This window comes from Chiloscyllium punctatum, chromosome 33 (assembly GCF_047496795.1).
Source record: "Chiloscyllium punctatum isolate Juve2018m chromosome 33, sChiPun1.3, whole genome shotgun sequence".
NCBI lineage: Eukaryota > Metazoa > Chordata > Chondrichthyes > Orectolobiformes > Hemiscylliidae > Chiloscyllium > Chiloscyllium punctatum.
In genome coordinates, this window is record NC_092771.1 from 21,824,960 (window position 1) to 21,844,507 (window position 19,548).

General features: G+C 40.9%; 1 protein-coding gene across 5 annotated transcripts in view; it reads left to right on the forward strand.

Moving 5' to 3' along the window:
* The window catches only part of vps13c (vacuolar protein sorting 13 homolog C), a 284,102-nt gene that overhangs the window by 165,400 nt on the left and 99,154 nt on the right, over window positions 1-19,548 (forward strand). For all 5 annotated transcript variants that reach the window (XM_072553135.1, XM_072553136.1, XM_072553137.1 and 2 more), the window contains 6 exons: window positions 455-608; window positions 1,741-1,854; window positions 3,041-3,144; window positions 5,630-5,797; window positions 9,572-9,876; window positions 13,519-13,666. In XM_072553135.1, coding sequence (XP_072409236.1) covers window positions 455-608; window positions 1,741-1,854; window positions 3,041-3,144; window positions 5,630-5,797; window positions 9,572-9,876; window positions 13,519-13,666 — 993 coding nt within the window. The remainder of the gene's footprint in view (window positions 1-454; window positions 609-1,740; window positions 1,855-3,040; window positions 3,145-5,629; window positions 5,798-9,571; window positions 9,877-13,518; window positions 13,667-19,548) is intronic.

Below are 19,548 nucleotides of genomic sequence, written 5' to 3' on the forward strand. Positions count from 1 at the left end.
GGAGCTTCTTGATGAATTTGTTTGGAATAATTGCAGAACGTTTTCAATTGTTTTCGTTGTGGAGAATTGTATCAAAACCCTAAAAGATATATTTGACCTATTTAACTTGATTGTAGACTTGTAGATTTTAGCATACAAATACATAAAGGAGCCAAATGTATTTTTCTTAACTGACTGACTGTATGACATCCTGTCACAATTGTATCTTGCAATCATTTACTGGCTGTCCTTGTTTTGACATCAGGTGGCCTTTTCTTCTCTTGACCAATTCTACAACCATACATTCTACCATATATTCTACATGTAACATAAAATTGGACTATTTTCTAATTACCATTTAAGCTTGCTTTTAAACATTGCTACTTTGGTGCTGCCTATTAGTTTTTCATCATTTTTGTACTGCGGTGAAATTATCCATTAAGTGGAATAATGAAACTACTTGTTTTGGCATCAGGTGGCCTTTTCTTCTCTTGACCTGATCCTTCATTCGCAAGCCTTACTTTCAACCATGAACTTTGTATCAGCTGTATTCCCATCGCACATTCCTGATCATGAGCGTGAAAGAAAACCAAGCACAGACCATGAAAAGGAGACTGTGACGAAAGCAGGTAGGTTAGAAAAAAAGGGAAGCTGAATAGTGCATCGAATGAAGAGTTGATGTATGTTTTTAATGAGCATTTAGTTTGTATTCTGCATTGTTTTCTGATGCTTCATATGTGCAGAAATACTGCATAAATTGTTGAGAGAAAGATTTGAGTAGTTCACTTTATGTAGTGAACAAGAAATAAGCCTTTTTGCTGCAAGCGGTGGAAATCCACAGTGCATGATAAACAAAATTGTTGAACTCCGTTTTGTTGCTATTTGACCTCTTCCTGTATTAGGAATTTTGTTTGAGGTACAGATTAAATTATGTTTAGATGAGTCATGTGGCACCATCACCTGGTATGAGATGTGATTCATCTTTGAAACATAGTTTGCGCATCTTGGTCTGTATCACGCATACTGCTGATGATTGTGGAATGATTATCTCTCTCAGTATCCGATGGAGCAGACGGTTATAGATGGAGATGTGAGGCAGCTTCGGCTAATATTTGTTGTATATTTAGGCAACAGTTAAAAGGCAAAGATTCTAATTGTCTTCCCATCTTTGGCCATGTAGTAGTGCATGTTATCTGCAAGTGAATGACAGATCTCCATATGATTGGTGTGTTTCCAAATGTGCGCTAGTTATTTCTCCTTTTGGCAGAGAAGCATTGATTATCTACTTGCTGCTTTTTCATGATGTCTTGAACAGCAAGGTTGAACAGCGTGGTTGGGGGGAGCTCAAGTTTTGTCACTTTGCTTCTATGTTGCCCACCACCTACCTATCCTACCTCACTGCCATAACTTCTCATTTTACTCTTAGTAAGAAAATAGCATATCTTGATTGCCTTTTTATATGTTTATTTTAAATTTGAATCCTTATTTTAAGGCACTCAAGCCTCAAGGTTTGGTCACCTCTCTGCCAGATCTTGTCTGATGTATCTCTGAAGCTACATTTGCTACATTGAAGACATTGAATGATTTGCTACATTGAAGGCATTATGGTGATGTCAGGTTTTTAGAATATGATTGCTGTTGGTAGCTTTACCATTCGAACAGGAATAAACAGTGCAAGCCAGTTCATCTCTTGAGATGTGTAACAATTGTTTTTGGTTGTTCTTTTCACATTACTGACAAAGCGAATGCTTTTTCATTTAGTCTCCCTAGACACAGCAGTCAATGTGTTTGACCTAAAGTTTTCTGTTGAACTCGGTGCATTGAACATATTTGTTTGTGATGAAGAGTTCGACATTGCTGACATCAAAATACAAGGTAAATGAAACCCAGATTGAGCTCTGGATTTAAAAGCAATGTCTCGTATTTTCTGAGATGTGTGATAGCGCGACTGTTATTTACGTGCCAGTTATTTCGGCATCAATGTGGATTTCACCAGTTTCTTCTTTTCCCCTCCCCCCCCACCTTATCCCAGTTCCAGCCTTCCAACTCGGCACTGCCCTCAGACCTGTCCATCTTCCATCCCATCTATCCGCTCCACTCTCCTCTCCAATCTATCATCATTACCCCCACTTCCATCTGCCTATCACACACTCAGCTACCTTCCTCCTCCCCCCAGCCCCACCCCGTCCCATTTATCTCACCACCCCCTTGGCTCACAGCCTCATTCCTGATGAAGGCTGAAGGGCTTTTGCCCGAATCGTCAATTCTCCTGCTCCTCGGATGCTGCCTGACATGCTGTGCTCCAGCATTTGCAGTCCTCACTTTCATCTTATTTAGGCACCTGTAAAGCAATACATAACCTAATTGCTATGTACCTCAGTTGAGGATATCGTGGTGAGGGATTGGCTTTAGTTATCTGCATGTTCAAGTTCCATCGAAATCGACAGGTGGATGTCAAATTCTTCTCCATTCATCCTCTGGTTTTGAGAAGAGACAAATCTATGCACTTATCCGATGGAATAACCTATTCACCGTGTCTATACAAAACAAACAATAGAGATGTATTTGACATGTTGCTACTATTAGTGGGCTCTCATCATGACTGTAGCCATTGACGATCAATCTCCATTTTCTTGATCCAGGCAAGTGGTAATAAATATATCTCAATTTCACTGAGCTTTTCAAACAAGGGATAAAACTTTTATATTAAGTTTGTTAATGTAACCGGGTTAATTTTAAACTGTAAAATACACTTCAAATGAATGGTGTACAAATTATTGGTGAGTTTGTCTTCTGTATTGTTTTTAGGCTTTAGTTTATGGGCTGTAGACCAATATTACTCGCAGCCTTTTAGCTTTACCTGGATTTAAAAACAACAACTGCTCAGATTACTCCACATGCTCTTGCTAATGCCAACATTAACACTAAGATCGTAATATGGGAGTTATAGTCGTCCTAGGACCTCATTTGATGGAGAAATGGCTTATTAATGCGATACCATGTTCTGTGGCTTGATATCAAATCTGTGATTATATGATGATCTTCCAACCAAACTTTCTAGGTATGGATGCATCCGTAGCTGTACTGTCAAAGCAGATAGATCTTTTTGCCCGACTCAAAGATGTAGTTGTTACAGATGTTGGTTCAAAGACTCTACATAAAAAGGTAAGCTGTTCAATGTGAGTCAATTATTTTGAGCAGCACCTGGTGCTTTGTGGTGTTGTTCCATGTTGGTTCAAATACACAAACTGAATAACAGTTTTGTTTTAATCGCTAAAATAGTCATTTACTTCAAATTGCCAACATGGTTTGTCACGTAGACTGTAACTTAAAATGAACACTCCAAGGCCAATGGGGTGACTCAATTGAAGCCTCTTTGAGCTGAGCAGCCCAGAGGATCCCAGGTTGCTTTGAGAAGGTGATAAGTTGCTATTGTACTGTGATCTTATACTCCACAACTACCTGATGAAGAAGCAGCGCTCCGAAAGCTAGTGCTTCCAAATAAATCTGTTGGACTAAATGTGGTGTTGTGATTTTTAACTTTTAAACAAGATCTGCATTGTTAGAATTGTAGAATCCCTCTAGTATGGAAGCAAGCCATTACTTGAAGGAGACGATTAAGAGTCTGTCACCATGCTGTTGGTGTAAAGTTTCATACATGTACATACAAGGGCTGGGTAAGGAGGGCAAGCTGCTTTTCATCATAACCCAATTGGCTCTCTAATGTTATTGTAGCAATCCAGTGGCTTAATTTTAATTTTTACTTGTTACAGCTTTAAAGTTATGGATTTTTTCCAACCATGTTCTAATTTTCAAGCAGTATGATTTAAATTTTTAATCCTTTGGATTATTAATATTGGCTTGGCCTAATTATGTTATGGCCGTCTAAGTCTTCTCAAACCTGTACTTCATAATTCAGCATTTTCCCCACTGTTGATGTCAAGGCTAACTTGGTTTCTGTTCTTGCTCCTTTTCCTTAACTGAATAACTGGGTTGCATCTGCTAGCATCCATTCCATGGACACTGACCTAGAATCCTAAGAATCTTAGAATGTTGAAGCCAATACATACACTACTTCTGCAGCCATCTCTCTTAAAATCGTTCGAATCTATGGAATTTGTTGCTTTTCAAGTCCCAATAACTTCTCAAGTACCAGTAACTTCTCAAAAACCAGCTATTTACTTGTTGGAATATCTCTAATTTTTTTTATTTTCACTAAACCTTTGTTTACCGTTATTTCTAAGATGTTTTGCAGTTCTTTGTTGTGAAGATGAGTGTTTGTTTTAATTTATCTTCCATTTATTTATTTCCAATTTTAATTTTCTACCTCTTTGTAAGTGGTTCTTATTGCTAATCTCTCTTACATGCCTGCATAAGCTTTTGCAATCTATTTTTGCATCTTCTATTCCCAGTTGATTTCTCTTTATCTTGATTATTTCTTAGAGAATACTAAAATCCTTCTCATCTTGATGCTTTTTACTCTTTTGATAACATCATTAGCTTTTTATTTACTCAGTCATAACTTGCTAGCCGTGATTATACCACTTTTCCCTTGGCTTTCAAAAATCCTTCAAAGAAATGTGTATTACTTACACATTTGGAAATAAATCTTCAATGCTCATCATTGTCTATCTATTTTTGTAACTTTTTACTTGGTTTTCCAATTTTCACTTCATCACCTCATACCTACATAGATTACTTTGTTGAGAGCTAAGCCCCTTGATTTAAACTTTTGATTTTAATCACAATTCCCTAGAAACTCATTTACTACACTCAAATAATTGAATTCTTCCTCATTGCACAATTGTGGATTTGAATTAATCCGTTAACTTTGTAAAGGCTATTTGTTTCTTTTTATTTTTCTGTCTTTGTGATTATGAATTGAAAAGGGAAAAGGATTGTTTAATGGATAGTTGAAGGATGACTTGTGCTTCTGAAATGCAAATTGTCTGACACCCATTATAAGTGCTGTTTACAAAGCTGCTTGCCCTAATAGTGGGTGTTAGTCCAGCTACAGACTAGCAGGAGCCTGCCATCAATTATGTGATTGGTTCCTATGTAGTGAACAGCTTCTGGGTGAAACCATTTCATTTCCAAAAGGGAACGACCTGTGCCTTTTCTGTGCATTAAAAATATTCTTAAACCTGAAAAAGCCAGTTTATTTTTCCCTCATCAGTTGCTGTAAGCTGTAGCATTTTAACCAGTGAATCAGATACTTTATTAGTGTGAACCAGCTTCCCTACACCTCCTGACCAAAAATGCTGGAGAAGGAAAATCAAGGAGCAACATCCTAACAAACCAAAAGAATCATCTCTGTGAATTCTGGGAATAGCAACCATTAAACTAAGTTAGCAGTCTTTTCCCCCTCCCAGAGCATCCATGTATTGTTCATATTGAGGGGCTGTTTACAAGGGGGTTCAAGTTTTAATGAGTAGAGTTGGATGCCATCAGTTTGTCATTGTTTGCCTGTAGGTGGAGTCTATTTATTTTCTCTCAAACTGGGCTTTAAAAACGCAAGTAATTTGGGAAATTTTGAGTATTTTTATAAAATCTTAAACTCTTGCGACATCTCCAGGAGTAGCAGGGCTTGATTTCCAGTGATTTCACACCAATGGAAAAAGTGACCTTTACTCTATTTGTATATTTTTAGATTGTTTCAATCATTGGTGATGAAGTTTTCAGCTTCAAGATGAGTTTGTGTTCCAGTGCTACAGAAGGAAAGGACTACTTTGATATGTCAAAAGTGGATGGAGAGGTGACATTGCAGATGGGTTGCATTCAGTTGGTCTACTTACACAAATTCTTCATGTCATTGTTGGTAAGTGTATTGCTTGCCAATTCGACATAACAAATTTATGTTAACTCCTAATTCAACTATTCCAATATGTTTTTGACTAAAGTGCTCAACTTGACATTACCCAAATGCTGTCAAGCCCAGGCCTCTGTTCTTCTTGCCCACTGAGGGGGTCCAGCTGCACCATTGACTTGATTTTCATGTTTTAATGCTCCTGATTCTGATGCTTTCATGTGATTGCTCCTTCTTGCCCTTTCTTTACCTGTACATTCTATTTCTTCCCCTGATTTCACCTTTCGTGCATCCCTTAGATCTTTGATCCCACCACTGGCAGCAGTGACTACAGCTGTCTAGACCCTACACTCTGAAACTCATGGATTAGACCTCTTGTACCTTCTTAACTCCTCAAATACTTTTCTTGAAAATATATTCACTTGAAGCAGTGTTTAGTCATCTGCCCTAATGGTACCTCCATTGGCTCAGTTTAATTTTTGGTGTGATTTTGTTGTAAATGCAGATGTTTTACCAGTTCAAGGTGGTTTAAATTATCGTCTTAGAGAGATTGGAAAAAATAATTTTAATGTCACTCAGCAGTTAATTTTTAAAAGTCCTGGGTGTTCCTGCTGCAAAAGCATTGATTAGGTAATTGTACATTGAGAGATTTCGGACATCTGTTATAGGTAGAACATGACAGCTGCACAGACATGTGTCTAGAAGCATGTAATTGTTGATATTTGTACTGCTTGTCAATTCTGCACATTAAACTTTTATCTCCTAATTCAGCTATTCTGATGTTTCCTTGACCAACCTCCCATCTTACAGGTGAATTTGGTGGATGATAGTGTCTAATTATGGTCAGAGATGAGGTAAAAGCAATATTTCCAATGGGCTGCAAGGCCGAGAAGAGAATTAAACGGAGCATTTCAAAATTACTAACTTAAAAATGTTTTCATAAAGTAGAATTTTAGTGCGAAAATCAATAATGAAAATTTACCCATTAAACTTTACACAAGAGTGGAGCAGTGGGGGTGGAGAGTTAAGAGTAGTTTCCTTACATGAAAAAATTGAGTACAGTATAGTTTGAAAAATGCATTTGAGAAGTAATCCTCAGATCTTGGAATATCCTAGTTGATGAGAGAGCATACAACAGTACAACACGAACTTGCCCTTCGACCCACTATCTGTGCCAACCATGGTTCTCAACTAAGCCCATCTGTCTGCGTGTGGTCTGTATCCCTCTATTCCCTATCTGCTCATGTGTCTAACTGCCTCTTCGACCTTACTATTGCATTTGCTTCTACTATCTCCCTTGACAGTGCGTTTCTGTGTTTCTGAAAACAAAAACTTGCCTTGCACATCTCCTTTAAACTTTCCCTTTCTCACCTTAAACCTATGCCACTAGTATTTGACATTTCCGCCCTGGGAAAGAGACTCCCACTCTCCAACCTATCCATGCATCTCATAATTTTATATACTTCTCAGATTGCCCTTCAGCCTCTGATGCTTCAGCAAAAACAATCCAAGTTGCAACCTCTCCCTGCAACTAATGCACTCCAATCAAGGAAATATCCTGGTAAACCTCTTCTGTACCCTCCCCAAAACCTCCACGTCCTCCTTATAGTAAGACAACCAGAACAGTGCACAATACTCCAAATGCAACCTGATCAAAGTCTCATCTTGTTGCAGTAAGACTTGTCAGCTTTTATACTCAACACCCCAGCTTTGGGGCAGCACAGTGGCTCAGTGGTTAGCACTGCTGCCTCGCAGCACCAGGGACCCGGGTTCGATTCCAGCCTCGGGCGACTGTTTGCGTGGAGTTTGTACATTCTCCCTGTGTCTGCGTGGGTTTCCTCCGGGTGCTCCAGTTTCCTCCCACAGTCCAAAGATGTGCAGGTCAGGTGAGTTGGCCATGCTAAATTGCCCATAGTGATAGGTGTATTAGTAGGGAGTAGCTGAATGGGTTTGGGTGGGTTACTCTTCGGAGGGTCGGTGTGGACTTGTTGGGCCAAAGGCCTGTTTCCGCACTGTAGGGAATCTTTTAAAAAAAAAAATCTAAAGGTAAGCATGCGTATGTTTTCCTTACCACGTTTTACACTTGTGTGGCCATTTTGAGGTAGCTATGGGCTTGGACCCCTAGATTCCTCTGTATATCCGTGCTCCTTAAGGTCTGGCTATTTGCTGTATACTTTCCTCTTACATTTGACCTCCCAAAATGCATCACTTCCAACTTGTCCGGAGTAAACTCCATCTGTCATTTCTCTGCCCAACTTCCCATCTGATCTCTATCCTGTTGATATCAGTTGATATCCTTCCTCAGTAATGACAACTTCACCAATTTACATGTCATCTGCAAACTTACTAATCAGATCACTGCCTTTTTTATCCTCTATAATATATACAGGGAACCTCGATTATCTGAAAGTGAGGGGCGGGCACTATTTCGTTCGGATATTCGATTATTTGGTTAATGGATTAAATGTCTTTCCTGAACAGGGAGCAGACTTTAAAAAGGTCCGAGTCCCAGAGGAGATGGCAGCAGCACACAGCGTGCGAGGCCCTGCCCCCCCACCCCTGATCCCGTCCAACACCTGCCCCCCCCGCCCCCAAAACCCCATCCGCCCCCCCCCCCCCCCCCCCCCCCCCCCCCGACCCCATCCAGCACAGTCCCCCGCCTGCCCCCAGCACAAAGCGCGCGAGCCCCTGCCCTGAAAACTGCCCCCACCGCCTGCACCCAGAACCCTGTCCACCATCCCCCCCCAACACACACGTGCACACCCACAACGTTTTACTGCAACGTTTTTACAGGTTCCACTTTTTGCCCTGTACAGGACAATGTTGGAGAGATTATCTGGGGAAGGTGGGGGACTGGTTTAGGGTACATGCCTCTGTAGAACTCCAGGGAGAGAGACAGTGCAGGAGGTCAGTCATTTGGAGACGATGCCTGTTTAATCACTAAACAAAAGACGTGATCACTGTTGGCAACACGTCTTTAATGTAATGTTTCTATCGGGCCCTCGAGATCTCCTTCGGAAATCTGATTTTCAGATAACTGGTATTTGGATAATCGAGGTTCCCCTGCGTTGTATTATAAACAACAGAGGTCCTAGCATGGATCCTTGTGGAGCACCACCGGTCACAGACCTCCAGTCATAAAAGCATCCCTCCACAGTTACTCTTTGTCTTCTATGGCCAAGCTAATTTTCTATCCAACTTGCCAATCATCATGGATTCCATGCAATTTGATCTTCTGGTTCAGCCGACCATGAGGCACCTTGTCAAACGCATTGGGAATGTCCATGGAGATAATACTTCCACTGCCTTGCCCTCATCAATAATCTTGGTCAGTTTCTCAAAGAACTTAAGTTTGTGAGACAAGTCTTCCTCTGTGTAAAACAATGCTGACCGTCCCCAATAAGTCTATTCTTCCAGATGTCAAGAAGGGAGGGAAGTAAGTAGAAGAAGTGTACTAGAAACCAAACTTTAATCCCTGGGAATTACCTCACATGGAAAACACGGCTGAATTAAGGCAAATTGCCTTGTTTCCTCTGTATATGATTTTACTGTCATTTATCTTTGAAAATCGAGCAGACAGTAGTTTTCACTTGTTTGACTGAAGGTCTCAGCAGCAGTCAGTGCCATATTGTGAAACACTGAAGGCTTGCTTTGAACAGGCATTTTTGAGAAGACGTCATATTGTATCCCCCACCAATTGTTTAGATTTTCTTCTTTTATAAGGAGAATTCTTTTGTGGGTTTTATGTAAAAGAAATGTTAATACTGTTTGTTTTATGGTCACTAGAACTTCTTTGACAACTTCCAAGCAGCAAAGGAAGCGTTAAGTGCAGCAACAGCCCAGGCTGCAGAAAAAGCAGCCTCCAGCGTCAAGGATTTCGCCCAGAAGAGTTTCCGACTGGCAATGGACATCAACTTGAAAGCTCCGGTTATTATCGTCCCTGAGTCCTCCATCTCCATGAATGCTATTGTGGCAGATTTGGGTTTGATTACTGTGCAGAATAAATTTTCTCTGATCTCTGCTGAAGAGTGCACACTGCCACCAGTGGTGGACATCATGGAGGTTCACCTGACACAACTAAAACTCTCACGGTATGATAAAAGCAGAAGAACTAATTCAGTAGATTGTTGTCCAACCTGTCTAGAAAGTGGTTTTGATTACAACTTTACTTCGATGGCTGTTTGAGAAGAGGGGAGTAGTTATTTCCATTTTTGTTTGTGTGACGTTTTCAATTATTTCATGATCTTTTGATATCCGTTAGTGCGATAGAGATTAATTCATTGTTAATAATTCTGGATGGTGCATTTGGCACAATGACTAAGATGATTAACCTATTTGGCACTCTGCAGGTGAAGTTAGGGCAGAAGATTATTTTCAGTTAACTCTTCCCTTCCTAAAAGTTGTTTAAATGATTGGCGGTTTGTTCATAGAATTGCAAATGTCCACTCTTGTTGTATTCAATGTGCAACCGGTTGATTAGAGCTAAGATTGATTGGCAGTGGAGAGAGCACTTCATCTTTGGTGTTTTTTAAAATTCAATCACAGAATGTGGGCATCACTGGTTAGGCCAGCTTTCATTGCCTGCCCTTAATTGCCCAGAGGGCAATTGAGAGTCAACCGCATTGCTGTTGATCTGGAGTCACACATGTAGGCCAGGTCAGGTAAGGATGGCAGTTAGGAACTTGGTGAACCAGGTGGGCTTTTCCTGACAGTTGACAATGGTTTCATGGTCAACATTAGACTTAATTCCATAATTTTACAATCAATATGAGTGGAACTCAAATAAGAAGGGGATCAACACCTTGATGGGAGTATACTAGAAGTTCCCCAGTGGTGAGTGGGAAACTGAAGAGTGAACATTGAGAGAGATCTCAGATATCTGCACCTGGCATGGAGAATGATCTTCACATTCTGAAATTGTTAAATTCATTGTTGAGTCCTCCATGTTGTGAGGTGCCTCAGTGCAAGTTGAGGTGTTATACTTCCAGCTTGTATTGAGCTTTCCCAGAGCACTGCAGCAGGACTGAGACTTGCAGTTTGGCATGGGAACACGTTACAGTGGCAGTCACGTGGTAGCTTGGGGTCATTTTTATGGATTGTAGGTGTTTGACAAAACTGTCACCCAGTCTATATTGCATTTCTCCACAGTACTGGAGACCAAATTGTCAAGAGCAAGCCCAGTACACTAGGTTGTATGAAGTGCAGGTAAATCGCTGCTTCATTGAGAATGTGCCTGGGACAATGGATTGTGAGGAGGGAGGAGATAATCTGCAAGTGTACATCTCTACTATTGCATGAGGAAGTGATGTGGGGAAGTATTGGAAGTGGAGGAGCAGTGACCATGATTTCTTGGAGGGAATAGTGTTTGAGGATGACTGACAAGGGAGTGGAAGGGATGTGTGTCTTTGGATACAGAGACTTGTGGGGTTGAAAGTGAGGGCGGGGGGTGGAGTCTATATTGTTGTTTTGGGAGGGAAAGGGTGAGGACAGTTATGGGAAATGCGCTGGACACAGGTGAGGGTTAGCCTGAAGCATATGTTGGTAATCACTATACACCACAAGTCAAACTATCCGGATACATATTTTAATTCAGTTATGTAAAGACCACTTTTCCTTGGACTGTGGACTAAAAATTGAAAAGATACTGCTTTAAACCAAGGCAAATATTTAAGGTTTTTGCAGTTTCAATAAAAAAGCAAATTACTGGAATACATTGAGTTGCATGTAAATTGTCTATTGAAACAGTTGGGGGGGGGGGGGGGGGGGGGGGGGTGGCGGGGGAAATGTCTAGACAAATCGACACCACTGTCTGTTCAGTGTGTTTGGTGTGTTTAGATTTATGATCAGTGTTTCAGTTGGCACTAGATGTTGTGGGTTTAAGAGAGCTTCGTGTAGTAACAGCCTTATGACTAGATTGGCTGCGGTTTAGCATAGACCTCGTTGAGGGCAATGAAAACAAGACAGAAGCCTCACAGGTTTACTGCATCAACTTTGCTGATGCATGCCACTTTGCTCTGAAAAACACTGTTCCTCTCAGTATTGTTTTCCCCTCCACTGATAATATTTGTGTCTGTTTGTCTTTGTGCATGGAATGCAAGTTAGGTAAATGAGAAATCCTGCCCTTTTGCTGTCCTTGATCTTTTATAAAGATGTCCATTAGCAATTCATCTGCTCTACTTGCTGTTGGTTGAGAAGAGTTTAAAGGCGAGAAGTAGTTGTTGTCTATGAAAAAAAACAGTTGTGCACATTCCTTTAATCTAAATTAGGCAGTTAGGTAGAATTGGACACTTCAGTGCTTTAGTCAAATGTTCACATTTGTGAAGACTCTGGGAACAGAGGGGTTTGATTTATAGCACACTGTCCCCTGTGAGTTACAGCAATCCCCAAAATGGCCAAATTGTGTTTCGTTTATTCTGCATAGTTGTAATAATGAGAGATTTCTACCTGGTATCTTGAATAAAGTCGAGTTAACTCCGTTATTAGAAACAAAACTGGTTAACAGCTCAGTTATATTGCAGAATTAAACTACATCCCCTTTAATTGAAGTGCAAGCAGTGACACAAACAAGACAACAGCTTTGCAGACTTAGTTCAAAAAAGAACAAGAAGGGAAAACAGATACCCCGTGGGTCAGTATGCCAAACTGAAATGATATAATGGGATGACTTCTCACGGTTCCCCGAATTTCCTGTCAACTCCTGATTTGAGATCAAAATACTGACTGCTGTTTCATGATGGAATATCTTTAGACTTCAATTCAGATGGGAAGTTAATTAGAATTGATTCTTTGGAAGTAACAGTTCCACTTTCAGTTTTAAGGTAGTCAGGAATTTTCTCAGCTCTCTAAACGTTCTTTACAGAGAGAATTTTGAAGATTTTCCTCCTGTGAAGCTCCTTCTAAATGCTTCAGTAGCAAATGTTGTTTAATGCATATGTCAGAGGTCTTTCCTGGCCTTTCCCAGGTGTTCTGGAAAACAGGAATTAACTCAAGAAGAGTGGTGTTAGTCAGTTTTCAGCACGTCATCCCCGTCTCTTCCAAACCAGGTTTATCCATCCAGTGAAGGCATACACCACATCCCTTATCTCTCCTAAAAGCTTCATTTGTCTCCATTTCATAAATACATGTCTTTTCAATAATTACCAAGTGATCACTGCTCACATTACTTTTGAACCATTCTAATTCTCTAGTCCTTTCAAAACCTTAGCCATTTTTTAATGCAGAACGTACACGTAATTCTATATTTCAGTTCCTTTCGGTCTGTAAGTATGTAATCCCAACATTAAAGTAATCTGGAGGGAATCTGCAAAGCTATGAAGATGGCTTTCATTAAAATATGTTCCTGCTAAGATTTCTGGCAGTGTTGAAAGCCTCTATTGTGCAAACTTGAGTAATCTTCAGTTCTAATCAAAAGAAGCTCCAGATCTGATCAACTGTCATTAAGTGTTATCTACCTCGTGATGAAACACACGCTAGTGAGCAAATAGGTGGAGGTGACAGCTTTTTATACGATCTTCAAAGGGTTCACTCAAGTTTGATTAAACCCCATTCATGAAGTTGTTGAAGATCCACCGTTTCGCAAAACATTGTAATAAAGAGTGTTTGGATTTGGCCTTATGAACATGACATTTGTGTTCTAATCTTTAATATTTTTTTGCATTCTTTTGCTGTTGGCAATGAGTCCACTGTAAGCAGTTCAGTTCTAGTTTCTTGAAATCGCTCCTTTCTCATTTCAGCACGATTCTCCAGAAGGATTCGGCGCAGCCTGATTTTCTGATTTTGCAGCCAGTGAACATGCTGCTGACAATAAAAAGAAATCTGGCTGTAGCGTGGTATCACAAAATCCCTGGCATGGAAATAAATGGGGATCTGAAAGCAATGAATGTAAGTATTTTGGAAAGGCTTCAATGAAAGACAAAAATGAATTTGCTGTAGCATTTAATGCAATGTTACACTGACATTTGGATGTTCTTTGGTGAATGCCTTCACCTTTCAGTTGAAGAACAGTTGTCAATAAGCTAATGTGAAAATATATCACATCATTCCATACAACAGCTATGCCCTGGAATAAAACAGTGGAACTGTTGGTAATGTCATGGTCTTCTACTTGGCTTGTTTTCATTCTTCTTTGACCTTTTGTATCTGATGTTGTACTATCAGTCCTTAGCAGTGTATTCCGTTTTATCCTCTTAATTTCAACTGCTGTGAATTGTGAGCCTATCACCTAAGCTCTGTATTTTTGCCTCCCTGCCCACTCTTTTGACAATGAGTCTTACCCTGCGTGGTGGTTTCAGGGTTCTGTTTCAAAGTACTCCATTCTCTCCGACCTCTTGATCTTTATGGATCATTTCATTAAGAAGTACTGGTGTGGCACCAGCTGTCTCAACCTTCCTGCTGACCACAATAATTAGAACTATCTCCTTTTTAATTTGGTGCACTTCATTCTCTCCAGTCTGACTTGAACATTGTTATCCAACTTTTAGCATATGAGCTTTACTGAGAAAAAGCCAAATCCAACTTTTTCGCACCTCTTCTGGTCTGTCTCTCTGCCAAACATCAACATTAATATTAAAGACTGTCACAAACCTCATTCCCCTCTGAAGTTCTTCCCTCGAGAGCCGACCAGGAGTAGCTCACTTCTCCTTCCTTTTCCAAAATCCAGAAAACTGATGATCCTGCACCTTTATGATTGAGAGTTTCTGGTTTTCTGGCCAGACTTCCCACCATTCCCATAATTCCTACCAGAATGACCTGAGGACAGTCTGTTTAATGAACTGAGGCTGTGTTAGTCATTAATCATTACACGTTTTGGGGGGAGATGGGAGTAATTGTTTTCAAGTTGAGTAATTTCTCTGAATCCACTCACTTTGTCCAAATAAAATGTCTTACTGTGGAACCTGTAGGTTTATAACTGTGCTGGTCTTTTTGTGGAATATATAGAACATCCTTTGTTTCAGTCCTGTGTGGGGGTCTACTTCCTCACTTGGATTTCTGTATCACTGTGGTTTCGTGCTCTGAACTAAAGTATTTCATTAGCTTTCCAAGTCATTGCTCATGCTTTCACACAATCCACTTTCAACTCCATCATTAAGTTATTGACCGGCATCTGCTATGAGTCTGCATTGATTCTACAAGCTACATGAACGAGAGTTTCCTCAAAGACCTCTGTTGCATTCTCTTGTTTTACCATCTGTATCCCATTTGACAGGGTGGATGGAGGGATGAGAGCAAAGAGTGGACACAATCACAGTTTTGTCAATCACAGAAGAGGAGAATTTGTGTTTGAGGATAAGGGAAGACCGTTCAAACCCTCTGGTGTAGTAGGCAGCATTGAACATAGCACATGGCTAGCACAGGGGACATAGCTTTAAATTGAGGGGTGATAGATATAGGACAGGTGACAGAGGTAGTTTCTTTACTCAGATTAGTAGGGGCATGGAACGCACTGCCTGCAACAGTAGTAGACTCACCAAGGGCATTTAAATGGTCATTGGATAGGCATATGGATGAGAATGGAATAGTGTAGGTTAGATGGGCTTCAGATTGATTCCACAGGTCAGTGCAACATCGAGGGCCAAAGGGCTTGAACTGCGCTAGAATGTTCTATGTTCAGTGCTGCTATGTCTTACCTTTTTCCTCAAATACACATTCTCCTCTTCTGTGATTGACAAAATTGTGATTAGATCCATTCTTTGCTCTCATCCCTCCATCCACCTCCCATGATGCCTTCAAGAAATCTATCTCCCATTCTTTCCTTTCATTGTTCCAAAGGGTTGTTTCTTCTGGAAGATCTGTTCCAATCCTCAGCCAGCCCCAGCATCTCTTCCCTTTCCCATGACCCACTCCTAAATAATGAGACAAGATGAGACATCTGCCATTTTATCTCCTCTCTCCTCATTATCCAAGCCCCAGTGTCGTTGCAAAGGTGGAAGTAGGCAGTTTTGGTGACGAGTGAGTTATGTAGCAGAGAGCTCATCTGTGTCAAAAATACCCCAAGTTTGTGAACTCTTTGATACCTTTCCAGTTTATTGCCAGGGAAATTGATAAATGTTTCTAGCTTGTGATTGAGTTTGTAGTTGGGGGTAAAGATGATTGCTTTGACATTCTAGTATACCGTTGGAGGGAATGTGATTATTCAGCATTGTATGTCAGACCAGCAGAGGTCACGATGAAGCAGGATGGGTGTCATCAGTATACGTGTAGAACCTGATGTGTTCTTGGATGTTATTGCCAGGGAGCAGCATATGAATGAGAAATAGATGTGACTGACTTAATATTGTTGAGCACTTCTAGATTTTCATACAATAAATCAGAACGAAATGTTCCAGGTGTTGGAAATCTGAAAATGCTGAGTAGGTCAGACAGTATCAAGGTGAGAGGATATAGTTGCTGACCTTTCATCATAACCAGAGAAGCTGATGAAAAAAAGAGCAACTTGAAATGTCACTTGTGGTCTTTGTGCATGGATTTGAATCAGAAGTAAACATACAGAAGTCATTGTCCAATGACAGAAGTTGACTCAGTTGATGAATTTGTTTGACAGGGAAATAGAAGTTGACTTCAAAATGAGAAACATTAAAATGTGGAGGTTAATAAGATTAGCATATTCATTTGAAAACAAATCACAAACATAAACTTGATTGGTCAAATGGACTTTTTTTTTTAGATGAGATTACATTACAGTGCGGAAACAGGCCCTTCTGCCCAACAAGTCCACACCGACCCGCCGAAGCACAACCCACCCTTATCCCTACATTTAACCCCTTACCTAACACTATGGGCAATTTAGCATGGCCAGTTCACCTGACCTGCACATCTTTGGACTGTGGGAGGAAACCGGAGCACCCGGAGGAAACCCATGCAGACACGGGGAGAACGTGCAAACTCCACACAGTCAGTCGCCTGAGGCGGGAATTGAACCCGGATCTCTGGCGCTGTGAGGCAACAGTGCTAACCACTGAGCCACCGTGCCGCCGTTTCTGTGGTATTAGTTAATTGTGTAAGTAACTTGGAAATGTTTGTGATGTAGAATGCAGAAATAAATGTACTTAAACTTATGGGTCAGTAAACCAGAATTGATTAGTTTTACAATGGAAATTTGCTTTTGTCAGTATCAAATGCTTTATTGATTTGATTGGAATCTTCAATTTGAGATGATCCTGTAATTCGAACACATCAAACAATGGCACCCTGATGTTGCAGCAGTGATGTTACAGCAACATTGCACTTCAATAATCCTGGTACATTGTGCAGTATTGTGGCTCATTGGTTAGCACTGCTGCCCCACAGTGCCAGGGACCCCAGTTTGGTTCAGTTCCACCTTCGGGCAACTGTCTGTGTGGCGTTTGCATATTCTCCCCGTGTCTGCGTGGGTTTCTCATGCAAGTTATTTAAATATGATTTGCCATTATGGATGCATTTGTTAATTAACCCACACTTGCCCAAGTGGCATACTTGTTTCAGGAAAAATCAGATATTTTCAGAAATGAGAGGCAACAGAGGAGTTTGAAGAAGTAGATTAGAAGGTTGAAACCAAGTGAAGGATTTTTCTGTTAAATGATTGGTTGATACTTAATACATGTAGATGTTTGGAAGATATTTAGAAATAGATGCCCCAGGAAGCTTATTCTTAGTCAGCAAAATTGTTTAGTTCTGACATCTTTGCAACTGTAATCCTTATCCATGCTTATTTGGTGTCCTAATGTTAGCTTTTCTTGCACTCTCTATAGACTCCATATCATTGAACTCTCTGCACTTGTTGTTCTAATTTCTAACAATTCATCACCTTTGACCCCTCTGTGCAATGGTTCTGGCTCTCAAAACATTTAAATGCAAAATTGTCAACTTTTTCTTCAAACCCTTCCATAATCTTGCCCTGCAGAGATCTGGAATAAAGAACAAAGAAAATTTACAGCCCAGGAACAGGTCCTTCGGCCCTCCAAGCCTGAGGCTATACAAATGTACTGTCTCAACCTGTCGGTCAATTCCTAAGCATCTGTATCCCTCTGCTCCCCACCTACTCATGCATTTGTCCAGACACATCTTAAATGAATCTACCGTGCCTGCCTCTATGTACCAAATGTCCACAATCTTCTGTGTGAAGTACTTGCCATGTGTATCCCCCTTAAACTTTTCACCTTGAAAGCGTGACCTCTTGTTGTTGAATCCTTCACCCTAGAAAAAAGCTTGTCTCTATCCACCCTGTCTATGCCCTTCATGATTTTGTAAACCTCAATCAGCTCCCCCCTCAATCTCCTTTTTTCTAATGAAAATAAAGCTAACCTACTCAACCGCCTTGACAACCTGGGATAGAGAATCAATGTTTCGGGCATAAGCCCTTCTTCAGGAATCCTCGTTCCTGAAGAAGGGCTTATGCCCAAAACGTGAATTCTCCTGTCTCCTCGGATGCTGCCTGACCTGCTGCGCTTTTCCAGCAACACATTTTTCAGCTCTGATCTCCAGCATCTGCAGTCCTCAGTTTCTCCAACCTGGGATAGATCCCATCTGGTCCTGGGTATTTGTCCACCTTAATAATCTCTAGCTTAGCCAACACATCTTCCCTACTTAAGTCAACATGATCCAGACTAATCAAATTTCTATCTCTAATCTTAAGATTCATCATGTTCCTCTCCTCAGTGAATGCTGATGCAAAGTAATCATTCAGAATTTCACCCATTCACTCCTCAGGTTTGACACACAGCCTTCCTTTGTTATCCTTTAGTGGACCAATCCTTTCTCTCATTACCCACATGCTTCTTACATAAGAATAAAATGCTTTGGGATTCTCCTTAATCCTGCTCGCTAAATCCCTTATTTTATACACTTGCCTCATTGTCTTTTGTGCATCTTGGCTCCCACTGCCTTTAACCAGTAAGACCTCTGTATTTTATTTTTTAAAAATCCTGTCTTTACCTTTGAAAGAAAACTTGTTAGGTTGATAATGAGTCCAAGTGTAGTATTAACATTTCCATTGAGCCTTAAATAACATTGCAGAAATTCATTGGTTGTTAACAAAAAGAGTTTGGGCATGTTACTACTTGCTCACGCTCCTGGTCATTTGACCTTCCTTGTTGAGTTCCAGGTGTTTATACTCGCTGTTGTAGCAGTGAGAGATGGGGACATTTCAGCTCATGTTTCCCTGTCTGTTTTACTGAGGCATATGAAGACCCTGCTGCCCGTTCACTGAACACCCTGCAGTTTGTGTATCGTGGAAACCGCTCAACAGGTGATGCTTTTTCCACCACCGTCCATCTGGCCCTCACTCACCTGGCGCAGAAGAACATTTACGTCAGCTTAATGTTCATAGTATTAAATGCAGACTCTCATTCCTCAGCACCTGATTGAAAAACTGAGTCTGTTGGGCCGAAAGACTTCCCTGTGTACCTGGGTCCTGGACTTCGTGACTCAGTCTATCGGATTGGGAGCAGCATCTCCAACACTGTCACACTGAGCATGGGCTCCTCCGCCAGGTTATGTGCTCAGTCCACTGATGTTCACCCTGCTGTGCAAGGATGCATGGCTTGAAACATATCATGAATTTTGCTGATGACACGACTGTAATGGGTCTCATTAGCAGGAATGACTGGTCAGTATACAGAGAGGCGCAACAACACCAAACAACCTACCTGAACGTGGACAAAACGGAAGAGATGGTTGTTGACTTCAGGAGGGCACGGAGTGACCAGTCTTCGCTGGACATCGGCTCCCCCAGGGAGATTGTGAAGAGCACCAAGTTTCTTGGTGCCCATTTGGCAGAGGATCTCAGC